We start from the raw sequence: 21,563 nt of genomic DNA on the forward strand, positions 1-21,563 counted from the left end.
TTGACAGCAACGGTTTGATTTTTATTATTTCTATGATTCCGATATCCCTTACAAACTTTTTATTTAAAAGAATAACAAAACAAAGGGAAGCAAGGATCTTCGATGACCCGCACAACAGAATTTTGTAATTCGAGTGTCGAAAGAAACCAAGAACCTGGATTTTACTGATTTGCTACACGTTGCTCGGTGATCGGTTTGGATAACTCTTGCCAACCTCTCAACCAATGCAAAAGTAAAGTCCGCGGACCGCCGAGGGAACAAATCTCCGAAATGCGCCAGTTGCAACAGTTGAATACCAGCCAATCACAGAGGAACAATGCTTCCAGAAAGTAAGTTTTTTGACCTTACGACACTCAATTGAATTGCGCTATTAAAGAGATAATTGTTTGTTCTTTAACAGGTTATTACCAGCACAACTAGCTCCTGTCCTTTAATCGAAGAGTTCACGTAAAAAAGTTTCGTTCCCTTTACAAGATAGATATAACTCTGAAAAGCGGGTTACTTAGCGAGTCTTCTTTAAGTTATCATATCCTCAAAGAAATTTCTGGTAACCCGTACAATCTTTGATGGACCAATCTAAGTCTCTCAACACTTAAAAACAAAAATGCGTTGAATATTTCGGACAAAGCCATAAACCATCAAATATGTCACATGAACTTTAAACTTTATAAATATAAATTAATAGCATTCTCTGTCACTTTCTAGTAGGCGTGTTGTTCAGTTTTACCTCATATCTCGCTGAAAAACGAGGAAACTTGAACGATTAAGTTCAATATCTATCGATTTTGCATACTAAATTGTTCGTAATCGCCTCTTCAAATCCTAGCTCAAAGAATTAAACCTATACATAATTATTAATAAATCTTTTGAACATTTACAACACATGAATGATGCAATAAATTATCTTTCGCATTTCATGGTTTCAACTTCTTTTATATTAGCGAATAACAGTGAATCTCAAAGCATATTTATAAATAAAAGTTCAAATGATTAGTCCCTTAATTTAGACCCTTCCTGAAAACCGCACTCGTCAAAATTGATTGCTTACCACCCACCCCCAACTTTTCCCCTCCCAGAACAAAAACCTTTTTGTTACCAATGACAACCAAACACAGCAACTTCTGAAACAAGGAATGTTCCCAACTTAACTGATATTTCAATATTTTCAGTGGTAGCGTGCAGAATCTTAAATAAGAAAACTGATCATACAAATCAAGACAATTATCAGCAGTTAATCAATGCTTAATACTTCTTCCACAAGTATACTGTCGTTTTTTTAGTATTTTGCCACAATAGAAAATGAAAAATTTGACATATGTACAGGTGTTGGTGTTGCTTGCATCTCGGATATTAAGAAATGGATGTTAACTGATCGACTGAAAATCAATGACGATAAAACTCAATTCATTGTAATTGGCACTCGGCAACAACTTCAGAAAGTCAACATTGAGTCTCTTCGGGTAGGTAGCACTAATGTGTCGTCATCCTCAGTTGTCAGGAACTTGGGGTGTTGGTTTGATGACCAACTTAAAATGGATACTGTTATCAATAACACATGTAAAGCTGCGTACTTTCATATTCATAACATCAGAAAAATCAGAAAATTCCTAGATTTTGAGAACACTAAGACCTTAGTCAATGCCTTCATCACAAGCTGCCTCGACTACTGTAATAGTACTCTTTATGGTTTACCTGCCTGCGAGCTACAAAAATTGCAACGTGTACAGAACACCGCTGCAAGACTTATCTGTAGGATCGGCCATTTTGACCACATCACACCATCGTTACAATGTCTTCACTGGCTACACCCATAAAGAATCGTGTTGAGTTCAAAATTCTGCTGATCACTTTTAAATGTATTCATAAACTAGCTCCAACTTATCTACGCGAACTTATTTTATAACACAACCAAAGTAAAGCGCGCGCTCTGATTGGTCAACTTAGCGTCCCCCATTTGCCCATGGGTGTACGCTGCTGACGTGAGCAAATGCAAAGACTATTTTTCCGCGCGCGTTTGTTTTTTCTGGTCACGTAAGATTTGTTACATAAAAGGGAACTCTTTAGCTACAATGTATCAATGTTATGTTATAAAACAAATTGTAAACACCACAGCGTACACTATTGAGTTATGGATGCACTTGGGAGGTTTGCTAAGCACTCAAGAAGCTAGAGTCGCTCTCGGCTATCGCCTCGAGTGACTCTTACGCTTCTTTCGTGCTTGGCAACCTCCCGCGTGCATCCATAACTCAATAGTGTACGCTGTGGTGTTTACCATTTGTTAATTATAACATAACCAAAGTAAAGCGCACGCTCTGATTGGTCAATTTAGCGTCAAAAACAAATGGTAAACACCACAGCGTACACTATTGAGTTATGGATGCACTTGGGAGGTTTGCTAAGCACGAAAGAAGCGTAAGACTCGTGCGAGGCGATAGCCGAGAGCGACTCTCGCTTCTTGAACTTCCTGAACTATACAAATCTGAACCTTTCTTGAATAAAGTTCTTTAAAATCTTCTAACCTTCACATTTTGATGATCACCTTCTATTTTCTGTTTGTCAGAAAATGGAAGTCAAATAAAGCCGCTCTAATTAATTTTCTCATGCTGTTACATCACTTTGGAGTTCTGAGCAAATAACCTAAGTATGGTGTTTACAGATGAAAAGAAGAAGAAAATTGCACAATTAGCTTTGACTTTCTTTACCTTCCCCCCCTCCCAGACTGTTCCAGGCTCTTAGAGAGTGGAGACAAGCGAGAAAAGGAAAAAAGAAAGAAAGAGAACAAAGTGGACAAGAGAAATCTTTAGGGTTCTGAGATAGAGTGAGTCCCACCACGTCTTTTGCCTTGTTCACCCTACTTATTAGGGACCTTAAGAAACCACGACGGCGACGCTAAGGAAGACTTCGATTAAAAAATGAATTTCTACTCTTAGTTAGAATTTCAAAAATGGTTGCAGGAGCTTACTGTCTCATACAGCGCCCCAGCTCAACTTCAGCATGACGTATAAAGTAGCCGTTGAGTTCCAAATGGAAATTAAAATAATTTGCCGTCGCGGTTTCGGTTCGTAGACGACGCAAATTTTGGCGATTTCACGTTGTTGTTTTGCATAGGACGGCTATGAAATGAACAAAGTTTCAAAATGCACGTGCTGAGCTATTGTTCTGCCAATTATATCTCTTGTTTTTCCACGTCCTCGTTGCCGTCGCCGTCGTAGTTTCTTAAGGTCCCTTATTTTGTTTGTCTCCACCGTCTGATTGCCTGGAACACAGGTTCATTTCTCTCATGTTAGCTGTTTAACTCCCAATGTCAGATTGTTAGTTCTCCCCTGTAGCTGACACCATGTAAATTAATCAGGAAATTTGATGTTACGCGGGTTGATCAAGATAACAACTTATTATATAGATACTGATGAAATACCAGGATTTCTCCTTTTACTAAAAATCATATCTTCACCGCGCGCAGTGAAGATACAATTTTCAACTTTCACGTGTGAGGATATTGGTGTGGCCATGGTTACCAACATAATTTCCCAATTACAATAGAGCTCGCTCAGGCGCGCGGTCGGTTGATTTGAAATTTCATCAGTATCTATATAATAAACAGAACATTACATGGCCGCTTGGGGATACGAATTTTATCTTCTCGTGCTGAAAGTATCTCTCACGCTCACTCGTGAGAGATACTTCGGCTCGAAGATAAAATTCGTATCCCCGCGCGGCCATGTAATATCCTCTATTTTCACCTGATAAGTTTAAGCATTCTTATTACCTGGTTATTGGATAATTTAAGAATATTATTGGGATAAGTTTTATATTAATCATTAAGAGAGTTTACAGGTAAACTTCCTCCAACAAAACAATACCATAATAAAAAATACTGTACGAAATATGCCACTTATTTCATTTAGTGTAACAGTGGCTCTACTTAACAAAATGCTCAATTTCTTCATATAATTACGTCTGAGATAGTTACTACATGCAACAGACATTCCATTGGTTCCAACTGACCAGTCTATCCTAGACTAACTGTGTAAAGCAATATCTGACCTTTTGGATTCATTTCTACAATATCCAACACAATCTCCTAAGTGTATTAGTTGATTAGCTATGAAAGAATGCAAACTGGCAATACTATTCCAGTACTGGTCTAGGGTAAATTTAGTAGCCTAATAATGCAAGGTACCAATGTTGGCCACACACTGGTCTACAAAACCAGTCCAATACTGTGACAAAGTAGTGGTACACCACTTATCCCCACCCATCCTACACATACATATGAGACATAGTTAATAACAAAGATCAAGTTATACTTTTGGCTACCATCCTCTGTATCAGGCTGGGATTTTTGGCTTCTTTTCTTTCCTCCCTGAAAAATGTAGAAAAGCAACAATGAAAATCATTCTCTGGTTCCCAAACTACCTGTGAGCATTTTGGTTGCCAGAAAGCAAATTTACAACTAAAAAGAACTTAACGTTGTTACAAATCAAATAAACTGTTGTTAACTTCTAACCTGATAAGAATATTATGGTAAATGATTTGAACCCAGGGGTACGATGTGATCAGGTAGTCTGATTGTCTGGGGAGGGTATTGCCGAGAAGGGACGGTTGTGGGTAGTCTGGGTACTAATGATAAACATTACAACAACCTGAGTGAAAGTCATCATCAGAGTCAAGTGAAGAGTTGTTGTTGAGTCAATAAGACTACAAGTCTTCAACAATTTTGTTTTTTTTTTGTCTTGTCACCAGCACAACACAAAGAAAAAAAAAAATCTGAGTTCCAAGAGGAATCAAACATTAGACCTTTCAACTCTGATGCTTCACCAACTAAAACTCTACAGTGAACATGGACACTACTAGATTACTATAAATAACTTTAAATCTGACCTTATAAAAAACAGGAGGCAGTTTGAATGAAGGGCCATACATCCTTTCACTTGAGTCGTACTTAACCTTTGTTATCTCAAAGCATTCCAAGTCCAATACTCGGAAAAGGTTGTTCAGCAAGCTTTTGAACACAATCTTACAGAGCAGCCTCGTAAGTATCACGAGGATGTATCCTATGAAGAACAGGATATACAGTAGTTGTTACTACAAATTTAAAAAAGAATCTCATCTACATTCTGGACAATGGTGGAGGGAGAAAAGTGCACCAGATAATATCGCAAGTTGGGAGTTAAAAAAAAAAAAAACAATATCACCAATACACAGAACACATATCATGTAAAATTTTAACACTTATGACAAAGTTGGAAATTGTGGCACTTACACAGGAATACACCTGGCTTGGGAAAGACACCTGACCTGGTTTAAGTAAACAATCTGACCACTTATTTGTACTTGGATTTCCAAAGCCTTTTCATGGTATTCTATAGCTGAAACCTGCTTAGCTTGGTTTTTGTAGTCAAGCAATAGGACATATATTTTTGGGCTCTATAATGTAATAAAACCATGCGGGATGTTGGCAAGAACACAAGGAAAACTTATAAATCATGACCAAAAGATATGTGATTTATAAGACTTTAGAGTAGATCTTAGTGTGCGCCTGTAATTTTTTCATTGAAAGTAAGTAATTTAATCAAGGCTTTTGTTACTTTCTTTGTTGTATTTTAACACGTGCAAATTAGGATGTGCCCAGCAAACAACGGAGTCCGTGTATAACACAGACAGCAATTTTGATGGTTATATTTATGGAAATAAAGTGCGTATTATACATAGGTAAATTCAGTATCTACTCAGTTTATAAAGTGTAACACTGGTCAGCGACATGGAGCCATTTGAAGTTAGAGAACTTGGGTTAAAATAATTGTCATGCTATGACAGAATATAGCACAATGTGCAACCAGTTTACTTGCAGATTGTTAACTTAAGTCTACGGGTCCACTTACCAAGCAATAATCGTACAGTGGAAACCCAGATCAGGGTGAAATTGGACACATCATCTAAACAAATAAAAAAACACTGAGAATATAGGCATGATGTTGTTATGTGCAACATTGCAAGTTTATAAGATTGACTTTGAGATGGACAACCAGCTTTATTGCAAGCACAAAGTAAAACACACCAATATCAAAGTCCAGGATTGCTTTGTAAATGGATGGGTGTCTTGTGGATGTGGCCTTGCCAATTACAAAACCAACTGACACAGCAGTCATTGCAGTCTAAAAGACAAAAAAAAGTATTTCAGTCTTAAAGTGTTTGAAACACTTCTTTCTCTGAAAGGTCTATTAATACTTTTCATATCACTTAAGGATCTAGTAAAGAAGACAGTTTATACTAGCTTGACAATTTAATAGATAATGTGACCATATTCTCTAAAACATGAAAAGTAATTTCAATAAAATTGCTCCATAACACTACACTACCTACCAAGTGACTGAGTGGGAGGATGAGAAAGGAAAATATTTGACTTGAGGTCATGAAATATGGATGGAGTGCAGTAAGGTCTGTGCATCATGACCAAGTGCCAAACTCATGTTGGCAATTTAAAAAAAATTGTTTCAAACCAAATAGGATGCAATAGGCAGGTGCGAGCAGGACAACAACAATTAAAGAGATTCTAAAATAAAAACTTTTCCAAAACTAGAAACACACAATTCATAAAAAAAAAATGCACTTCTTTACAAGCTTTGCTAGCTGAGCACAATTATTATTATTAATAATTAATAATTATTTGCCTCAGGCTCGTGAACATTGGTGATTAATTGTTTTAGTATAATTACTCACAGGTGATTATAGAAATGAGCAAAGGAATGTTAAATTTTATTTGTCATTGTTACATGTCAGTGAACAACCGAGCGAGAGCCGCTCGCATGGACAACAGACTATTTCTCTTGTAAAAAGTCCCATCTTTCCTCCTGACTGAGACGTAAAATTTTGACAAACATTTATTCATCTCGTTGACCTCCATTGCCTCAAAGTCAGTGGTAAATTTGGTTTGTTGTTGAAACCATTCTGTTAAGTAAATAAAGTGTTGCGAAAATTTAATGTAGTTGTTTTGACTTATTCATGCATGTCGACAAGAGCAAAATTTTCACGGAAATTTAAATGGTTTCTTCGTTATGTTTAGCACAATTTTTACACCTTACCTTCGAAGAGTGTCATTCCAAACTTTGTGGCATGTTTGGTATTCCTCAGAATGGCATTTTCTTTCATCAAATTAATTTCCTCTTTAGACACATCGACAAAGCGCGAGGTGGCCATTTTGAAAATTTGTCCTCCCACTATAATCACCTCACTGGAGGTGATTATAGCGGAATATGATGCCATTCTCAGCCAATAAGAGCGTGAGAATTTCTATAATCACCCGAGTAATTATACTTACAATGGTTACACTGGGTGTAAATTTTGACACCAGAATTTACCGTTTCAACCAGAGACTGCGTACGGGGCTCAGGACGAGGATGAAGAAACAACAGCAACAAGGAGTAAACAATGGCTTGAAGGACAACTAAATAAAAAGGAATAAATGTCATTACAGCTTTAAACCATCTTAATTTCTACTTAAGCTGGGTGCACAAAGAGCAAAAGATAACTAGATAGCTTTGATAAACAGCTCAATATCCAAACTGTTATATTTTTAAAGACCATCCACAAACTCAAACAATTCTAGGCTACTGTTTCACTCTGTGAGGAGACACACTAGCCTTACAATTTGTGTGCTGGACTCTGCGAGGCAGGGCCGCTGTGATGCCTTCTTGTGTAAGCAACTCTCCTTTTACAGTGTTTCTCTACCCTGAAGTATGGGTACAGTCAAACCTCAATTATTTGGACTCATTGGGACTTTGGTAAACAGTCTGGATAATCAAGAGTCCGGATAATCAAAAAGCTAAATATTAATAAGACAATAATGTAAACAAAAGAAATAAAGACAACACATTTTTCATTCTAAAAGTCTGCTTCAATGACTCTCTGAGAGCTCGATCTTTTGAAAGCAGAGGAGGTAATGTGCTGCTTTGAGTGCACTTTCCTGACTTTAAACTTAATCTCTGAAATTTTTCCTCTTTTAAGTTTTGAAGATCAAAGCTCATTAATATTCATGAAAAATGGGACCAGAGGAAAAATCCGGAAAATCCAGATCCAGATAATCAAGGTTTGACTGTACCAACAAACTTTCAGGGGAACCTAATGAAATGCTTAAGGGTAGCCTGCCATGGACTATCATTCTATCCAGGAGAGGGTGGGGGAGGGGGAGCGGACAAAATCCCTAGTTGTTTCAAGACAAAGAAATCAAGTCAAGCTCAAGATGGGCCAACTGGCACAAGTTCAGAATAAATTTCACTCTGCCTATAAATCTGATTGACATTATTGAAATTGTAAAGAGAACTTAGTTACCATTTGCCCCCCGTACAGGCCTGAATTTTTTTCAGGTCTGATTTTCACTATTGCTTAAATAGTGCTTTACTGCGAAGGATCGTGCACATATACGTTTCATAACCTCAGTTCATATATATGTATTTCATATGTTTGTTGTTTGATTTATCATCTTACGGGTTTATGTTGAATTAATTTCATGGCCTGCTCCCAGTTGGCTTGTTAGCTCAATTGGTAGAGCGCTGCACTAGTATCGCAGAGGTCAGTGGTTCGAATCCCGTACAGGCCTGAATTTTTTTTTTTTTTTTTTCAGGTCTGATTTTCACTATTGCTTAAATAGCACTTTACTGCGTAGGATTGTGCACATATACGTTTCATAACCGCAGTTCATATATATGTATTTCATATGTTTGTTGTTTAAAATACATACCATTATCCCCAAAGCTGATATATCTGTCCACAATTGTGTCTATTTTTATCCAATAAGCCAGTATGACACAACCAATAATTCCTCCAGCAACAATATCTGCTGGACTGTGGACACCAAGGTAAAGCCGACTAAACATAACAGACACTGACCCTAAAACACACAATGCAATGAACATAAAGTCAGCTCTAGAGCATCTACCACGAAACATGTGGTACAGGCCTGATTTTTTTTCAGGTCTGATTTTCGCTATTGCATAAATAGCGCTATCTACAGCGAAGGATCGTGCATCATACGTAAACATGTGGATGTTTGGGAGAAAATAAATCCTCAATAAACGGTGTTTTTAGACTTTTCTTTGGGCTCTGGATGCATTCTTAACCTTTTACTCAATAACATCAGTACTCATAATCTCCATAATCCTCTCTTACATTTCCTTTGGTAATGACTAAAAGAATTTGTTCAACAATCAAAGCTTATAAGGTTAGCGACCATTTACTCTATTTACACTGACCTGAATGAGCAATTCAGCTGTATTAACGTGAGGAGAAATTAGATCCTGGTCACTCTTGGGGCTTGAGAGGTTAATTTAAAGTTTCAACACAAAGTATGAACTTTGAAGCACTTACAATACACAATGAATCCAAAAAGGACAGCAAATCCCCACTGAGGCATAGAAAAGTGGATATAGGAGTAAAACCAAATATACCTAAAAATAAAATACTGCCATTTTTCAATCTAGTTCAAAACAAAGGTAATGGATTTCTCTCTCACCCCCATACGAGGTTCTCGCTCATCCTAAACCTCTAAATTATGGGCTTGTGACAATTATTAATAATGAAAAAACCCAACAGGATCACATTTATTTACCCAATCATGTATTTAAGAGTCTATTTAGACAAGAAAATGAATTACCAAGGAACTAGTACACCTAAAACAGCATGGTGACTTGGAAGGCCCCTGAAAAACAAAGTCAAAATGTAAAACTATGAATAAAAGTTTAACACAATATTTATCAGGACACTTGTTCGTCTGGGGTTAACAACCAACATATGCACATTGTTGGTGTGACAAATGTAGCAATTACACTTGATTACACAAGGTATTGTGGAGCACAACTGTTACAGCTTTTCATAAACGGAAGAGACATGAAGAGATGGAAAACTGAACAGTGTAAAATATCAAGTTGGGAAGCTTACAAGAAAACTACTATTGCCCACAGTCCAACTAGCAAAGAAAAGAAAGAAACACACTATTTCATTTTGTCTCAAGTGTGGAACAAAGAGTAAAAAAAACTGACTCAGCACAAGGAATCAAACTTCAAGACCTTTGAACTCCATGCTCCAGTGCTCTAACACTGAGACACAGAGAATAAGGTGAGATTAGCCCTGACTAAGTTCAGGCAAGAACTAGTTATTAGAAAAATGAACTAAGTATAAAAATGTTTCTATGAATAGAAATTCCACTTGTAATACCAATAAACAACTGAAAAGCCAACTGAAAAACTCTTTTTTTATATGTTTTCCTTACCAAGTTTGTGAAGCACCTTCTAAAGGAACAATTGGTGGGTTTGCTGGCCGAGGTAGGCACAGACAATCCTGTAAAATTAAATCAGACATTCAACAACTACCCTAAGATTTTCTTTTCACTGCATTCTGGGAGACTGCATTATACAAGCACCGTGCTCTTGATTTAATTTCAGAAAAACCTCCATTTCTTTTTCATGTGCTGAAAATACTCTTGATGCCTCAGCAATTGTCCTAAATATGACAATAAAAGTGAAAAGTCTAATGGCCAACCTTAAAATAAATTGTTCACCCCTAAATCAAACCTTCATTTTGTTACCTTGATGAATCCAGCACTGTAGAAACCTAAACCCATCAGTAGGCACAACAACCTCCCAAGTTTAGCATCAACAATCCTGCATAAAAGAATAGTCAGTTTTAAAACATACATTCTTGCCTTAAGGTTGAAAACATTTGCAACATCCAAGAATTTTGACTACATAATGAACAATGATCAAGCACTTCTCAAACATGAAAAAAAAACTCAAGACCCCTTCCAAAGTCTTCACAGTTTATCTATGTTTCCCTGGCTTTTCCAGGTTTAACTAGTTGCAACAAATCACTCCTGACCCCCTCCCCCCATGTTCCTCAACTCCCTGACCCCTAAGAGTGACTAACATCTAATTTATCCTGACCCCCTCCCCCCATGTTAACTAGTTGCAACAAATCATGATCGATAGAAGAACAGTCAAACTTGTATTAAGTGATCACCCACAGGAAATGGCAGGGTGACCAATAATAGGGGTAATCAGATACAATGAATATATGAAGTTCATATATTTTGAACTGCGGTATTATTCATTGTATCTGATTTATCATCACGGGTTTATTACGAATCAACTTAACAGCCTGCTCCCAGTTGGCTTGTTAGCTCAAATGGTAGAGCGCTGCACTAGTATTGCAGAGGTCAGTGGCTCCAATCCCGTACAGGCCTGATTTTTTTCAGGTCTGATTTTCGCTATTGCATAAATAGTGCTATCTACTGCGAAGGATCGTGCATCATACGTAATAGGGGTAATCTAAAAAATGATAAAAACCCCATTTTATGCCATAACTGACCACTTTTAACAGAACTAGCTAAAAAATACTTAGTCTACTACTTAAGATTGATTTCAAGAGAAAAATATGGATTAAATTTTACTTAAAAAGATTATATTTAGTTTTATTTGAGTAGTTCAATACAGGAGGAATATAATAAAAAAAGGCCATTGGGACTCACTTAAAGGTGACCAGAACCATTTAATAGAGGTGACCACTTGAAAGAACTGAAAATTACAAGGATTAAAGCCCTGTCTATACGAGCAATTATTTTTTATGTGGCAACTGTATGTGGCAATTTTTATTTGCCTGTGTAGATGACTTGACAAATATTTGTTGTTAATTTGTGTCAGTAATAATTTTGCATAGCGGAGATGCTCATGGAAAGGAAAAAAGCAAGATGGCAAAAGTCAGAAGACGTGCCAGACGTGTTGCAGCTTTAGGCGTGTTTGTCACATTGTGGCGTCTCATCTACACGGACAATTTTTTTGTGGCAATTTTTATTTTCCACATAAAAACTAACACGCCAGCTTTTCAGCAAATGTAGTTGTCACAAAAATATTGGTCATTTTTCATCATCTATACGGGCAAATAAAAATTGCCATATAAAAATTGCTCGTGTAGAAGGGGCTTAAGGAGCAATAAATTTGGGACTTTGATGACTGACTACTTAATACAGGGTGACCACTTAATACAGTGCTGTTTAATAGAGGTTCAAATGTATTTCTGATTAAATGAAAAAAAGACATGATTCCTTAACCTATGAAGCATGTGTATAGAAAGCTTACATATTACCTACCAAAGAATAAAAACCCCCATAGGAATATAAAAGTCCTCAGTACCAAAGAAACTGTTCAAGTGCATGAACTTTGTCCATAAGGGTGTACGTCTTCTCTGTAAAAAGACAAGGAAATTTAATGTGTGTTCATAAGAAAACAATAACTTAATTCATAGTATTCTCTGACTGTCATTTAGAAGGCTTATATATAGAATATATATATTTCGCTCCGACGAAGGGCTAACGCTCGAAACGTCAGCTTTTGTAATCATTACGGTGGCCAATTTACCACTTCAACTTTGTTGATATATCCAAGTTATTTCGTTACTCCCACCGCCTTGGCCCCAAACAGTTTCTTTCGAAACTATCAGCCTTTTATCATTTAGAAGAACTGTCACCAGTAGTAGGAATTGGTGGCACAAGTCATCATGAGAACCATTTAAGGAGTTGTTCATCAGTCAAACATTACAAGCCTTGTTTGTGAAAACAGATTAGTTAATCTGACCCTGATGGTTTTGACCTCCATACTCAAGCAGTGTTGGTCAATAAGCCGTTAATGACTGGTCCCAGCGGAAACAGTGAGGTCTGTTTCCTAAATGTTCCCCTTAGCTCCCCTTAAAGGCTTTGGGAAACAAACACCTGTTTCACATAGGGCAAAAAGAAAAAAAGATTTTGCCTGGAAATGGTATCTGAAAATCATTGTTTGGATACAGACTGGCATACAAATTTGTCAGGGTTTCAAGGTGCACAAACTGATTGTATTAAATAGGTTCTCAACACATACTGATTTACCTCTCATCAACCAAAACACAACTTGGTCTTTATTTAATGTTTTTCTACCTCCCAAAATTAATGTTGGCTGTATTGCATACACATCATGGATACTAAAGTGACCTCAAGCAGGTCAAAAGTTTAAGTTATTGTTCCCTAGGAAGTCGATGAGTTAGTGAGTTTTGTTCACCTTAAGAAGTTACTTAGTTTTGTTTCCCTATGGTGTTACAGTGGTAGTTTTGACCTGTAGCATTCTCTCCCAATCAGAAAACTTAATTGAGGTGGAAGGTATAACAATTGTGATTGTTTAGTCTGTAAAGCTCACTAGATCATTTTGTTTGCTTTGATAATTAGTCAAGATTCCCTCACAGTTTGCTGTTTCCTATTTATACTTAAATCAACTTAACGAATCGACTTAACGGCCTGCTCCCAGTTGGCTTGTTAGCTCAATTGGTACAACGCTGCACTAGTATCACAGAGGTCAGTGGTTCGAATCCCGTACAGGCCTGATTTTTTTTTTAGGTCTGATTTTCGCTATTGCATAAATAGCACTCTCTACTGCGAGGATCGTGCATCATACATAGCTATAACTGCAGTTCAAAATATATGAACTTTATATATTCACCGTATCTGATTTATCATCACGGGTTTATTATGAATCAACTTAACGGCCTGCTCCCAGTTGGCTTGTTAGCTCAATTGGTAGAGCGCTGCACTAGTATCGCAGAGGTCAGTGGTTCGAATCCCGTATAGGCCTGATTTTTTTTTTTCAGGTCTGATTTTCGCTATTGCATAAATAGCACTCTCTACTGCAATGATCATGCATCATCCGTAGCTATAACCACAGTTCAAAATACTATAAACTTCATATTTTCACCATATCTATACTTAAAGACAAAGTAAACCACTGGGAGTTAAAACAGTGCTGCCTGGGAAAATAACACAGTATCCTGCAGAAAGTGTACCAGAGAAGTTGAACTCGGTACCACTGAAAAAAGGAATACAGTTGGTGGCAGAGGAAGGAGCTTACACTAGGGACCTCCAGATTTCAAATTCTATACTCTCATTCAACTCTAAGTCACTAATTCATAGTTTTCCTTTTTACCCACACAACATTTTCTTCCAAGCTAGTTGCGAGAATTTGGCTCTATGTCAATGCAGTGCCCTCAAGCTGATAAACGTGTCTATTCTCATCCCTTTTCCATTAAACTCCCAGAAGTGATTAACATGTAACTTCCCCCTATAATATCAATTCATTATTCAGCAAACAGGTAATGAGAATACTCAAATTCATCAGGTACCAGTCATTATCTTGATCTAACACCAAATTCTTGTCCTTAATGAACAAGGAAATGTGTAGTAGTTCTTAGGGAAAGTTAATAATAAGATCTTGGGAGTAAGGGTTTTAATAGGAAATGCGCAGACATCATAAGGAGAACTTACATGTCAGTCCAGTGCAGAAGTCCAATAAAGGGAGTCAGTTTTTAAAGAAACTATGGTGCTCTGTCAATGAGGGTATTAGGAGAGGATAGCAGAGAGGGGTCCTGATCCCATTTCACGCACAAATTTTCAGAAGAATTCACTGGTCAGTCTTAAACAAAAAGGAAAAACTTCACATCTTTCTTCTTGTGTGTAAGGTTTCAATGAAATGAAAGAAAAAATTCACAAGTCAGCTATATGTTAGGAGGTAAATCGTACCTCAAGCTGGTTCACAAATTCACAAATCACATTCACCTTTCTGTAAAATTTGTGCATCACATGTTATATTTGGCCTGTTCATGTTTTATGCATAAACCCTTGACCTCATATAAGACAATTTGGTTTTATCAACTGAGTTGATAATGTAAATTAGCTGATGTAAAGAGTTTCTACAGCTCAAATTTCGCATGTTAGACCTTTGATAGGGTGAATGTAGAATGTAGAAATTAAATGGATAACTTCCCTGCCATATGAAATCCACTATGGATGTAATTAAAAGTATTTGTAAGCAAACTGGTCTACGTTGATATTTCCATCTAGTATGTCTAAATATCTGACTCCAAATTCATTCAGTAAGATGCTCCTAGTACTCAAAAACACTCCTGCATCTGAAACTCATAAAATTTGAAAGACAAATAGTATGAGGGCAAGAACAAGTTTGTAGCAAACAAATCACCTTAACTGTATCTAAAAAGATTGACAGACCCTCGCTTGTTTTAATAACAAAGAGAAAAAGAAAGGCAAAAACACAAAAGCTCAGCTGTATGAAAGGCAAATACTATATAATTATACAAAGGATGGACTTGACACGCTTGCTGGTAAATCAATATATTTTTTTTTTCACAAGCTTAATATTAGACAAAGTTTGAAACGGTCTAAGAGATTAGCCGCACTAATGAAAACAGCTCTTTCTCAAAAACATTCCATCTACAGGATTTGCGATGGACGGGCATTTTGGAGTTTAAATCAGAACTAACTACCGAATAGCAAAGAGAATGAAGTTTTCAACGTTGAGATTTCTTTGCATAATAATGAGAGGTTTTTTGAGTCTACCAATTATGATCTCCTATTGCGCGGGCGACCATATCAATTCCTTGAAATTAATTGCTCGCGAAAGATCGACGATGAAATGGTTTGAGCGTGGCTCAAGTCCCTTTAAGGTAAAATAATATTCTGACCAGCTCGAAAACACAAACTGAGCAAAGAATGTGTACTTTGCCCTTCTTGTCATCACCTCTTCGTCACTAATAGCTTTATCACCAACTGGGGATATAAAAATTTATTTGATTTTATCGCGATTGCGAAATCGAAGGGCAATTAAAAATAAAATCAAACCAAGCTAGCTTGTGCGCACATACTCGCCACGCGGAAAGAGAAATCTCATCGATAGCGAAACACACACATTAAGTTAGAGGAAAGCCTACCAGGCTCAAGCAATTGAAAGAGATACGCCTGAAACATCTGGCTGGGTCAGGAAAGTGAAAAGCCGGATGCGCGCTGAAGAGTCAACGGCGAAAAAACCCATAGGCTTGAACATATTACCTGAAGCGCTACAAGAGGAGGTGTTCCAATGAGAATTGAGCTGAGAAGACGGTGTCGAAGCCATCTTCCAGCAGGCCCAAGCTTATCTGTGGGTAAAGAGGGAAGAAATAAATCATTATATCAAAAGATCAGGTGATGTAAAGCTTCGCTGTGAGTCTAAAAAGTACAACATCTCACGAAAGCGGGTGGGGACAACATCAACGCAAATTGCTCGGCGAAAATCAACCAGAAAAACAACATCTGTAGACAAAACTATCGCAGTCATACCTATTGGTGCCGAAATATACTTTTCATCGTCCTCGTCAGATTCGTTGGGATGTTTCTCGCATGATTTATCATCATCACAAAACAAAGAACTCCCTTCCACAGCCATCTTGACAAAAATACACCGGCTGAAAGGCGACCAGCGGTGATCACGGAAATTGTATGCGCACACTGTGTGCATCCCACATGCTCCATCAAGATGGCGGACGCCGAAGACGATGAGAAGTTTTTATATGGAGGTAAGGAAAGACTCGAGAATATGCCCTTGTAAGCCATATCTGCAGCGACGAATCCCGTCATGATATATCTTCTTTCCGTAATCATTGAATTGTTTCATAAACGAACAAAGGAATACTTTAAAGATGACTTTTTGAGCTCATACATTTGTAGAACTAATAATTTGTCAGGTGCTCGTTGGAAACTTTTTGTGGGGAATTTTTCTCCGAAGAAAAATCCTCGCATCGTTGGATTTTCGCTACTTTGCCCTGTAGAATGTTAATTTTGATTCCAAAAAATGTAGCGGTCAATTATATCGCAGTAAACGCTGTATGCAACCTTTAATATTAATTTCAAAAATTGAAACTTGGTCAGTCACTAGCTTTTCATGGTTGTTCAGAAATAAGATGAATGTTGGACGAGAAAATCAATTTTTCCAGGGTAATTATTTAGTTTTTGGGGAGGATCTAGATCATAAGTAAGGTAACCCATGTCGGGGCTGTGGTCTAGCAGTGGCCCCTGGCGTCTTACTTTTGCCCTTGGGCGACTCAGGAATCTTAGTTTTTTTCATATAAACATATGCTAGGCACCCTGGATTTCACAGTTTTAGAGCACTGGGCTCCCTCCAATTTTTCTTAGAGCACAGCCTTGCACGTTAAACCAACCAAGGACCAAGGGCTAATCAAGTCAGTGATGACAGTGAGAACAGTTGATGAACATGCATCAGCTGTTCTCTGTACTTGTCCTGAGGTGCCGACAAATATAATTTGTTCATGAATCAAGAGCTTGCTTAATTGGTGATCATTTACCACTTAATTCTCATGAACTTAACACTTAATTCATGGTTGATGTTGCAAGGAAAAATTAGATGCTCTGAGGGGTTGAATGGTTTGTACAGATTCTGGAGTTCTTGAAAAAGTCTAATAATCTGTTGAATAGATTTGGGATCCTGGAAAAAAGCATCAAAGGTAGAGATTAATTCTTCAAATAAAGGCAAATGAGTCTGGAGGCTCAGAGGGTGCTCTACTTTCAGTCCACAAAGTCTCTGACTGCAGGATAGACATATGCCTGAAAATACAATTCAAGTGAATTTTTATCATAGTCAAAATGCATTGTACAATTTGGAATTCTTTCCACTCAGGCTCCTGAAATTCCTCTCAGAGCTCTGCATTGCATTTGTCAGCATTCTGTGTGTGCAGTGTGTCATTGTTACTTGAATTAAGGGAAAAAGTGAAATCAATAGTCCATTTTACAGTTGTGTGCTTGGTTGCCAAGCCTTTGAATGGGAGTGAGGCTAGGGGTGACCTTGTTATGATACAAACCTTGCTGCCTTTCAAATGTAAATCACTTTGTTATCATGCTAAGTAGATACAGGTCTCTATCACAACAAGGTCACCTTCAGCCTCACTCTGAATCAAAGGCTTGGCAACAAAGTACACAACTGTAAAATGGCCTATTAATTCACCAGTTCTGCTTAAGAGATATTTTGGTGAACCATATTACAGCTTGTTTTATCCACTCATTCAAGCTGGAGCTGACTTACTTGAAATTATGATTCTTGATTAAGAAAATGTATGTCTTAATAGTTTATTGTAACTTGAAACATAAATTGGATTGGCAAAGTAACCTTTGAAAAGTCACTACCTTGAACTTTATAAGAAGAAGTACTCCATGTCTTTCAGTCTAGATATGTGATAGGATATCTATTTTTTTGTCGCTCTAAGGTGGTGATGCACAGGAAAAGGAAGAAACATTAAGGTAAGAAGTCTGTATTTTTGAACGAGTTGAGCACTAGTTATACCAAAGAAATACAGATATAACAGTATAAAATTATTCTTGAGGAGACAGTAGCTTTTTTAGTGGTAAATTTAACACTTTAACTCTTTAGATCTGATCATTTATTCTCCGCTCTAGCTGCTGTACATTCCCTTGTAAAGTACAGCTGTAGTCACCAGAATTTGGTGTTAAATCAAGATAACATCTGCCAGATTAGTTTGAATATTCTCATTGCCTGTTTTCTGGATAATGTATAGTTATTATCAAGAGAATCATCATGTTTATCACTTGTGGGAGTAAAAGGGTTAAGAAACTTTTGATTCCAATAGCTTGCAGATGCATGTTGCGCATAAACATACATCTTTTGCTTAGGTCGGGTTTTCTTTAAGAAAGGTGACAGCAAGAGAATATGTCTGAAAATTAAAAGCTCAGGCCATTCAAATGAAGCTGGAGAGATCTCCGCTTTTGGATGCCTCAGGGAACACCCTTCTTACCTCCTTACAACCTCCCTGAAGGTTCGCACTTGGCAGATAATGCAAGTGGTAACTGTTACTCAAAAAATCTCTCATTGAAACTTTTATTGCATACTTTTCACTTTGTACACTCTGCGCAGCACTGAAATAAAACAAGAACCAAAAGAAGAAGAGGAAATTACTGAGAATGGACAAGTCAAAGATGAAGATGATGCCAAGGAGGCTGGAGAGCTGGTAAGTCCAAAACTTCTCCTGATACAGGAAAATTCAACAGATCTTGGGCATGTTAAGGACAGAATAGCCTACTGTTGTCTAAATTCCCTGACAACATCATAGCCGTGCATGACAACAACAGAAAAAACACAACATAGTTGCTAACGCATGCTCACTGGAGGCTGCACGGCATGTTTATTGAATAAAACTGATACAGCAACTGTAAAAGGTGTATATAATTATAACAAAAATAGGCTACTAAAAACAGAACCTGGGAGAGGACCCATGAACATCCATAGGATGAAAAAACCCCACTACACTTGCTGGGGTGAAGATTAGGGAAAAAATTCTAGGCTAATGGGTAGAACTCTCCCAATCTGCAGGGCACAGTCCTAAAATAAAAATCATGTTATCTAGATTCCTGAAGACTGTGACACTAATTCTGTCTTAGTCATTCCTGAGAGTTCAAGGGTTCAACAAATTAAATCAATTAATTGAGGACATGGACAATAATTTGCATTCACTCAAGTGTATATTGGGTGCTTGGGACCAGAAGAAGCAGGGGTGACATAGAATTCCAAAGATAACATCCATTGCTTCTTTCTTGTTATTAGAATGATTATGTTTGTGTTGGGGTCAACAGTGACAGAAGTCTGTAATAGTGATTCACTCTGAGGAAGGGCTAATGCTCAAAATGTCAGCTTTCAAACTCCTTACAGTGGCCAATTTACATTGTCAACACAGTTAATAAAACCAAATTATCTTGTTGCACTTCACCACTGACACAGCGTCACAGTTTCTTTAGAGACTTACCCCCTTTATTTGTCTGTGATATTACCTGAGTTGTTCATGAGAAGTGAGTAACTTAGAGCTGTGTGGTGGATTTTATAGAGTAATGAAGATGAAGAGGACGATGACGATGATGATGACGATGATGATGACGACGTTCAAGTCACTATTGGGGAAATAAATACGTCAGCAGCACCATATGGGTAAAAACATAGAGTTGCATTTTTTTGGTACAGAATGTTGGTTAATATCTCAAATTCTTACTTTGATTCCATCTTGCTGTGTGGCTGGTTTAGTTGTACATCATAGGTGATATCAAAATGTGACAACAACAAAAAAGTGGCACTCAAGGAGTAGCCTAGCATATCACCGGTGTTCTCACTCCTTTTTGACATCTTCTGTAGTCTGTCACTCTACAAACCAATGGAATGGAATCGATTTGATTTATATGATAAAAAAATGGCAATGTGTTTGTTTCTAAAGATTTGTACATTGTACAGGTGGAAGAACAATAGGGCATGTAGTCCCCTACTACATGTCCTACTACACCCCAGCAATTTACTACTGTAGGTTCATCCACCTAAACCCAACCCACCCATCCCACCCCGGGAAGGACATCCATCACACTGTAATCTCATGCGTGGGAAATTAACGTCTCTTACCCCCAACCCTGCAGGAGACGGGACCCCCATTTATTTATCCCTATCCGAGAAGACTAGAATATCTAAACCATTTCTTGATGTTATAGAAAGTAAGCATATTCTTCTCAATTATTTTAAGACCTTGAGTGTTGGTCCAGCCGGGGCTTGAACCCTCGACCTCCTGCACACCAGTCCAGCGCTCTATCCATTGAGCTAACTGGGAGGCGGTGTTGTTAAAAGGGATGTCCTCAATGTGTTTTCAGACCTCTAATAGATCATTATGAGAACCAGTGTAACCCCTTTACCACCCTAGGATCAGTAGGCATATTCTCCCTACTGCTCTCTATACATTTCCTATGGTGCTGACAAGGAGAATTTGTTTAACAATCAAAAGCTTCTTTAGTTGGTGATCATCTCCTTCATTCTCGTGACCTCAATGTGTGATTCAGGGGTGATGTTGTAAGGAGAAATTAGATGCTGGTCACTCTTAGAGGTTAAAGAGTTGAAACGCTTCTGCAGTTCAACATGTATTTAATTAATATGATTTGAAATACATAACCTGACTAGCTATGTGTTGGTGCAGAGTAGGCCCTGCTAAATTTACCAATCCCAACGTGCGCTGTTACTGAGAGATCAGGTAGAGTTCAGTAGCGGTTTTTTTACAAGTCGAAGTGTCTCCCACATGTACCATGTGCTGATGTTTGATTGATTTCTCCTCAGAGCTCCATATGCGGCACCTGTAAACTGGAATTTCAAGACAGGAGGTGGATCTGCCGCAGTAAAGGACACAAAAGACAATAAACACATTGATGTGGATGCCGTTGGAACAGTCAATGGAGTTTCTGTGCATGAATTTGATTTGGACTCAGTTGATGACAAACCTTGGAGAAAGCCTGGTAAGAATTGCGACAGCCATTGATGCTAGGGAAACCATGAAAGTTTTGAGTTACATGTAGCTATCTTTGCAGCCCTTGTTTGGTCTCGTCATGTAACTCAGTTGGTGGAGGAGAAAAGGCTGCAACCAAACAATGGGTAAATTGTCGCATTCTGCATTTTTCAGTTGAGTATCAAAAAAGACAGAAACCAAAGTAATCTCAATGTCCAATCAGAATTGAGGGATACATAATCATTAGCCAGTGAGAACTCCAAACGAGAGCAAGCAAACTGCTCCAAACGCAGATGACCAAGTTGCAATTGATTTTCGCTTTGCATGTGATTGGTGGAGAGAATGCCGGAAATGTTTTTGGACCAATCATAATCATAAGTGAAACCAAAACAATCCTG

General features: G+C 37.7%; 2 protein-coding genes across 3 annotated transcripts in view; one reads left to right on the forward strand and one right to left on the reverse strand.

Moving 5' to 3' along the window:
- On the reverse strand, positions 1-16,301 carry LOC111337337 (uncharacterized). The gene is made up of 13 exons (XM_022943615.2): positions 16,175-16,301; positions 15,908-15,993; positions 12,137-12,231; positions 10,580-10,655; positions 10,265-10,332; positions 9,650-9,694; positions 9,364-9,443; positions 8,738-8,887; positions 7,359-7,444; positions 6,059-6,155; positions 5,883-5,936; positions 4,882-5,054; positions 1-4,363 (listed from the first exon to the last, which is right to left on the reverse strand). Exons 1-13 carry the CDS (start codon positions 16,278-16,280, stop codon positions 4,202-4,204), a joined length of 1,278 nt encoding a protein of 425 aa, XP_022799350.1. The 5' UTR covers positions 16,281-16,301; the 3' UTR covers positions 1-4,201.
- The window catches only part of LOC111337334 (uncharacterized), a 25,623-nt gene continuing 20,294 nt past the window's right edge, over positions 16,235-21,563 (forward strand). For both annotated transcript variants that reach the window (XM_088732451.1, XM_022943613.2), the window contains exons 1-5: positions 16,235-16,410; positions 18,112-18,145; positions 18,777-18,870; positions 19,741-19,841; positions 21,000-21,175. In XM_088732451.1, coding sequence (XP_088588577.1) covers positions 16,371-16,410; positions 18,112-18,145; positions 18,777-18,870; positions 19,741-19,841; positions 21,000-21,175 — 445 coding nt within the window. In that variant the 5' untranslated portion in view covers positions 16,235-16,370. The remainder of the gene's footprint in view (positions 16,411-18,111; positions 18,146-18,776; positions 18,871-19,740; positions 19,842-20,999; positions 21,176-21,563) is intronic.

This window comes from Stylophora pistillata, chromosome 9 (assembly GCF_964205215.1).
Source record: "Stylophora pistillata chromosome 9, jaStyPist1.2, whole genome shotgun sequence".
NCBI lineage: Eukaryota > Metazoa > Cnidaria > Anthozoa > Scleractinia > Pocilloporidae > Stylophora > Stylophora pistillata.

Bases quoted from the DNA above. Each gene is read 5' to 3' on its own strand.
- LOC111337337 (XM_022943615.2), bottom strand. From the start codon at position 16,280: ATGGCTGTGGAAGGGAGTTCTTTGTTTTGTGATGATGATAAATCATGC. The intron at 15,994-16,174 runs GTATGACTGCGA...CTTTACCCACAG, and splicing joins GTATATTTCGGCACCAATAG to ATAAGCTTGGGCCTGCTGGA. The intron at 9,444-9,649 runs GTAATTCATTTT...TTTTATTTTTAG, and splicing joins TTAGGTGTACTAGTTCCTTG to GTATATTTGGTTTTACTCCT.